Source organism: Macaca mulatta, chromosome 12, assembly GCF_049350105.2.
Source record: "Macaca mulatta isolate MMU2019108-1 chromosome 12, T2T-MMU8v2.0, whole genome shotgun sequence".
NCBI lineage: Eukaryota > Metazoa > Chordata > Mammalia > Primates > Cercopithecidae > Macaca > Macaca mulatta.
The window spans coordinates 113,026,008-113,032,727 of record NC_133417.1 but is presented as its reverse complement, the minus strand read 5'-3'; the positions used below and the strand labels follow the sequence as shown (position 1 = coordinate 113,032,727).

Below are 6,720 nucleotides of genomic sequence, written 5' to 3'. Positions count from 1 at the left end.
CATGTTCTTCATTATTGCCCACAAAGCGTTGTTGATACGCAGGAGGGGAGTGGCACTTCCGCAATTTATTCTTCCAACCTGTGCCAATGGGATCCGGGACAGGAGATCGACAGTAACCCGCGGTTGATCTGGATCTAATCCAGTTAGTCCAGTCCCTATTCCTTCAAGTGTCCCCAGGCCCTCTTGCCTATTTTCGCCCTTTGCCCAGTGAAAGGAAGAGTTTGGGGAGAAGGAAACAATTTAAATCCTCTTCCTAGGCGTGTGAATGTATTTCAAGAATGCTAAATACCTCAGTCTTCCAATCTAATTACAATACATAGAAAAGAGGCATTTTTAGGACACTTAAAACTTGTAGCATAATTGCGCAACTGAAGAGCGCCGCCATGTCCCCGCCATCCGTGCGCCCTCCGACCCCCCACGGCGCGCGAGTGCGCGGCTTAGCAGCAGGCAGCCGGGGACTGGAGGGGACGGGGAGGCGGGCGCCGTGCCCAGCACAGAGCCCTGGGTTGGTATCGCTTCTCTCTGCGGGCGACTTCGGAACTGCCTGGGATTATAAACCACGACTAATAAAGGACTCACATCTTTCTGGGTCTTCTAAAGGCAGAAAGAAATCCACTTTCTTGTCACAACAAGAGTTTGTTAAGAGATGCAAAAGTAAAGGTCGAAGCCAGAGAGGCTGCGATAGTATGGGGGGAGGGGTGGCTACGATGGTGAATGCCGCTGCCCGACTACGTGGGTTCGAATCCCAGGGTTGCCATTTGGGCGGCGAATGGCAGGCGATCGGAATACGGAGGTGAACTTGCTTGCCGAGGTCGCCCTTTCTTGCGGGAACTACGACTAGCTCGGTTGCCTTGGCCAAGTCTGTCTCGGTTTCTTCACCTGTAGGGAATACCTGCCGCAGAATTGTTGTAAGGAGTGAGATCTTGTCTCAAGATGTAAACGGGCCGGGCGCGGTGGCTCAGGCCTGTAATCCCAGCACTTTGGGAGGCCGAGGCGGGCGGATCACGAGGTCAGGAGTTCGAGAGACAGCCTAACATGATGAAACCCCTTCTCTACTAAAAATACAAAAACTAGCCAGGCGTGGTGACGCGCGCCTGTAATCCCAGATACTCGGGAGGCTGAGGCAGGAGAATCGCTTGAACCCGGGAGGCGGAGGTTGCAGTAAGCCGAGATCGCGACACTGCACTCCAGCCTGGGCGACAGAGCAACTCCGTCTCAAAAAAAAGGATATAAACGATTAACACTTTGTTAGGCACACAGTAAAAGGCTCAGTAAGTATTCTCTCTTCTTTCACACAGTTCCAAGACAGTGCAGAAGGGAGACAGCCACGCCTAAGAATGATTCCTTGAGCAATTCTTTCAAAGAAGCACTGAACTCTGTAAGGACGCTTAGCTGCAGACAGAAAGGGCAGGGGCCCTGGGAGCAAAGGTGCGTAAGCCAGGACGTTACAGGAGCGAGTCTTGCACCCAGGGCGCCGGCAGAGAACTCCGGAGGGACTTCTGGCGAGGGCTTCCCGCCCGGGTTCCCAGAGCGGCATGATTAGCATTCGCCCCGCCTCCATCGCCTCCCGGTCTGCGATTGGTCAGCGCTCCTTGGCTGCCCGCTCCGGGCGGGGCCAGAGGGCGCCGGGGGAAAGGCCGAGCCCGCGGGGCAGTGGGCGGGGACGCGAGGAGAGCGTGGCTAGGCGGCCCACCAACCGCGCCCGGGCCTGAGGGGGCGGGGCCGGGGCGGGGCCTCCCGGCGGGCATTAGAAGCAGGTGACCCGGGCGGGGCGGGAGAGGGCAGCCAGCCTGCGGCCGTGAGTCCTCTGTGGTCGCCGCCGCGCGCGGTTCCGTGCTCGCCGGAGGTGGGCGAAAGGGTGCGAGAGCGCGGGGGAGGAGCCGAGCAGGGCACGTCCCGAGAGCGTCGCCACCGCCCCCAGGAGTCCACTGGAGCGCGGAGCCCCCTGCAGGGGAGGAGGCGAGCGGCGGGCGGGACGCGGCGGCCGGCGCGCACCATGCAGTCCCGGCCCGGCCAGCGCCGGCTGCTCGCGGTGCTGTGAGACAGAGGGGTCCCACGGCTCCCGCCTCCCGCCTTCCTTCCGCCCAGGTGCTGCCAGGCGCGCTCGCCCTCCGTCCGGCTCCCGGCCCCGGGGAGACCGCACGGCCTGCCCCTGCCCGGCTCCGTCTGGATCATGCGGTGGGCCCCCGAGGAGGAGAGGGCGAGTGACTGGCCTGCGCCGCGTCTGTTCTGGGGGCGCCCCCCTCTCTGAGTCGCCCCCACCTGCTGCCATGTGCCGCTGCCACGGGTACCCAGCCTGTCGCTAAACTTTCCCGGCGCCAGCCCGGCTCTGATTCGCGCTTCTCAGCGGAGTGACCCAGGGACGGAGGACCCAGGCTGGCTGTGGACTGTCTGCTTCTCTCGGCGGGATCCGTGGAGGTGAGAGCCTTCCATTTCTCTCTGTTCTTCTCCCGGTTCCTGTGCCCTTTTCCGGGAAGCTGAGGGTTCTGGTCTCCGGGCACTGCCTGGAGGGCCCAGCTTGGAAAGAAAGGGTGGGGGAGTCAGTAGTTTGGTTCCAGGAGGCGGAGCGGGGAGGAAAGGAAAGGGGTTAACTTAGAGATTTGGAGACCGCTCGCGGGGACCGAACCGTTGACGCCCCTCCAACAGGGAGTGGTTGCAATCTTTCTTCTCCCCCTTCTTTTTTAAAGAGTCCTTTCCCTGGGATCCGAGCCCTCACCGTCTCTCCTCAGCCCTATCCGGCGAGAAGCGGAGCGCTGCCAGCGGAGGCAGCGTCTTCCCGAAGCAGTTTATCTTTGGACGAATTTTTTTTTAAAGGAAAAAGCAACCAACAGGTTGCCAGCCCCGGTGCAACACACGAGACGCCGGAGGGAGAAGCCCCGGCCCGGATTCCTCTGCCTGTGTCGGTCCCTCGCGGGCCGCTGGAGGCGAGGGGAGGGAGGGGGCGATGGCTCGACCTGACCCGTCCGCGCCGCCCTCGCTGCTGCTGCTGCTCCTGGCGCAGCTGGTGGGCCGGGCGGCCGCCGCGTCCAAGGCCCCGGTGTGCCAGGAAATCACGGTGCCTATGTGCCGCGGCATCGGCTACAACCTGACGCACATGCCCAACCAGTTCAACCACGACACGCAGGACGAGGCGGGCCTGGAGGTGCACCAGTTCTGGCCGCTGGTGGAGATCCAATGCTCGCCGGACCTGCGCTTCTTCCTATGCTCCATGTACACGCCCATCTGTCTGCCTGACTACCACAAGCCGCTGCCGCCCTGCCGCTCGGTGTGCGAGCGCGCCAAGGCCGGCTGCTCGCCGCTGATGCGCCAGTACGGCTTCGCCTGGCCCGAGCGCATGAGCTGCGACCGCCTCCCGGTGCTGGGCCGCGACGCCGAGGTCCTCTGCATGGATTACAACCGCAGCGAGGCCACCACGGCGCCCCCCAGGCCTTTCCCAGCCAAGCCCACCCTTCCAGGCCCGCCAGGGGCGCCGGCCTCTGGGGGCGAATGCCCCGCTGGGGGCCCATCCGTGTGCAAGTGTCGCGAGCCCTTCGTGCCCATCCTGAAGGAGTCACACCCCCTCTACAACAAGGTGCGGACGGGCCAGGTGCCCAACTGCGCGGTACCCTGCTACCAGCCGTCCTTCAGTGCCGACGAGCGCACGTTCGCCACCTTCTGGATCGGCCTGTGGTCGGTCCTGTGCTTCATCTCCACATCCACCACGGTGGCCACCTTCCTCATCGACATGGAACGCTTCCGCTATCCTGAGCGCCCCATCATCTTCCTGTCAGCCTGCTACCTGTGCGTGTCGCTGGGCTTCCTAGTGCGCCTGGTCGTGGGCCATGCCAGCGTGGCCTGCAGCCGCGAGCACAACCACATCCACTACGAGACCACGGGCCCTGCGCTGTGCACCATTGTCTTCCTCCTGGTCTACTTCTTCGGCATGGCCAGCTCCATCTGGTGGGTCATCCTGTCGCTCACCTGGTTCCTGGCCGCCGGCATGAAGTGGGGCAACGAGGCCATCGCGGGCTACGCGCAGTACTTCCACCTGGCTGCGTGGCTCATCCCCAGCGTCAAGTCCATCACGGCACTGGCGCTGAGCTCCGTGGATGGGGACCCGGTGGCCGGCATCTGCTATGTGGGCAACCAGAACCTGAACTCGCTGCGCGGCTTCGTGCTGGGCCCTCTGGTGCTCTACCTGCTGGTGGGCACGCTCTTCCTGCTGGCGGGCTTCGTGTCGCTCTTCCGCATCCGCAGCGTCATCAAGCAGGGCGGCACCAAGACGGACAAGCTGGAGAAGCTCATGATCCGCATCGGCATCTTCACGCTGCTCTACACGGTGCCCGCCAGCATCGTGGTGGCCTGCTACCTGTACGAGCAGCACTACCGCGAGAGCTGGGAGGCGGCGCTCACCTGCGCCTGCCCGGGCCCCGACGCCGGCCAGCCGCGCGCCAAGCCCGAGTACTGGGTGCTCATGCTCAAGTACTTCATGTGCCTGGTGGTGGGCATCACGTCGGGCGTCTGGATCTGGTCGGGCAAGACGGTGGAGTCGTGGCGGCGTTTCACCAGCCGCTGCTGTTGCCGCCCGCGGCGCGGCCACAAGAGCGGGGGCGCCATGGCCGCTGGGGACTACCCCGAGGCGAGCGCCGCTCTCACAGGCAGGACCGGGCCGCCGGGCCCCGCCGCCACCTACCACAAGCAGGTGTCCCTGTCGCACGTGTAGGAGGCTGCCGCCGAGGGACCCGGCCGAAGAGCTGACGGGAGGGGGGCGTTTTGTTTGGTAGTTTTGCCAAGGTCACTTCCGTTTACCTTCATGGTGCTGTTGCCCCCTCCCGCGGCGACTTGGAGAGAGGGAAGAGGGGCATTTTCGAGGAAGAACCTGTCCCAGGTCTTCTCCAAGAGGCCCAGCTCACGTGTATTCTATTTTGCGTTTCTTACTGCCTTCTTTATGGGAACCCTCTTTTTAATTTATATGTGTTTTTCTTAATTTGTAACTTTGTTGCATTTTGGCAACAAAATTTACCTTTGCTTTGGGGGCTTTACAATCCTAAGGTTGGCGTTGTAATGAAGTTCCACTTGGTTCAGGTTTCTTTGAACTGTGTGGTCTCAATTGGGAAAATATATTTCCTATATGTGTGTCTTTAAAAAAAAATGTGAACAGTGAACGTTTCGGTTGCTGTGACTGGGAAGTTGTTGGGTGTGCTTTTTCAGCCAGCTCCTCCTTCTACTGCTTAAAGTATCCGTGATTATTTAAGGTGAGCTGCAGTTTATAGCCCCAGGTCATACCTAGGAGGGGAGCATAATGTGCTCAGGGCCTCTCCAAAGTGACAAGCTTAGGGAGTGCTTAGCGATTTTGTGTTCATGCTTGGCTTTGTTTATAGAGGGAGGTTCAGTTTCTTTTCTGTAGTGCTTGTAATAATTCTCACTCCTAACAGCACCATCGTTGTGTCTTGAATAAGTTAGAGGTAGCATTATAGAGGATCTGGCATAAATACTTGCAATAGTGAGAACCTAAGCGATGGTGACTGGTGGAGCTTGAATTTTAGGCTGGTGAGATGGCAGCCTTGTGCCTGAGAGGTAGTGGCTGGTTCTTAGGCTTCAGTGATCGCTTTTTTTTTTTTTTTTTTTTTAAAGGAACTTGTGTTATAATTTTGGTAAAAGTATAAACCCACTCCCTCTGGACAATACTTAGCGATACTTGCTAACGGGGGCTCCTTTTTAAATGTAAGGACTAAAATGGATATACTTCCAATAATTAAAGTAAATTTCCAACACTTATTTGCTGCACCCCCCACCCCTCCCCCTTTATCATGTTAAACAGCCTTTTTGCTTTTCTTATTCCTCCTCTCCTGGAGAGCTGTGATTAGAAACCACACCCACCCTTGAATGAAGTGCTTGAACTGGGGGAAGGAGGCTGGCTACCTGTGAACAAACATTGGCCCAAATAAGGGAAAATAAGTGTCCCTGGACTTTGGACTAGTTTATAGCCAGATATTCCAAAAGCAGCAAGACGTTGCTCTCTGCCGTCTCTGAAAACAAAAGAGACCCACAACATGCTTGCACAACCTTTTAAAATATAGATCAATGTAGTGCTACCTCTATAGTTTTCTTCCTCTTCTGATAAAGCCTGTATATTGATCACACACACACACACACACATACACATACACATTGCAATTAGAGAATTTGGTTTGCTTTACTAATCTGTTTAACTATTCCTTCATTCATTATGAAAGCCTATATTGATGAACACACACACACACAGAGGTTTCTTTGCTATTAGAAAATTCTGTTTGCTTTCCTAATCTGTTTAAGCATTCATTCATGAAGAGTGTGGGGCCATTACTGGGGAAGGGGGTGACAGTGCCTCAGCCAGCAAAATACCAATGACCAGGATTGGGGACTAAATTTAGGAAGCTAAAATGACCAGAGCAATTAACATTTGAGAAAGTCCTGTCTAGGAAAACAACTGGAGTCTAGGCATTTGTAATTCACTTATACCAAAGCTGGAAAAGTAAAATATAAGCCTAGGTCCATTTTTATTTCATGGATGTTAAATAGACAAATGCATAGTTCCCAGAGGGAATTTAAACACTTCACTAGTGGGAAGAAACCTAGTATTAAAGTTTTAAGGACTCTCAAAAACTTCACATTTATCAGAATGCACTGCTCTTACCCAACTCATCCTCTGAATTAAAATTAAAATTTAAGTGGATTCTACAAAACTTCATACAAATAGCT

At 56.8% G+C, this 6,720-nt stretch overlaps 1 protein-coding gene across 1 annotated transcript; it reads left to right on the top strand.

The window, feature by feature from the left end:
* Positions 1-1,709: 1,709 nt before the first annotated feature.
* On the top strand, positions 1,710-5,144 carry FZD5 (frizzled class receptor 5). Its single transcript, XM_015110810.3, has 2 exons — positions 1,710-2,418; positions 2,688-5,144. Exon 2 carries the CDS (start codon positions 2,945-2,947, stop codon positions 4,700-4,702), a length of 1,758 nt encoding a protein of 585 aa, XP_014966296.1. The 5' UTR covers positions 1,710-2,418; positions 2,688-2,944; the 3' UTR covers positions 4,703-5,144.
* The last annotated feature ends 1,576 nt before the right edge of the window (positions 5,145-6,720 follow it).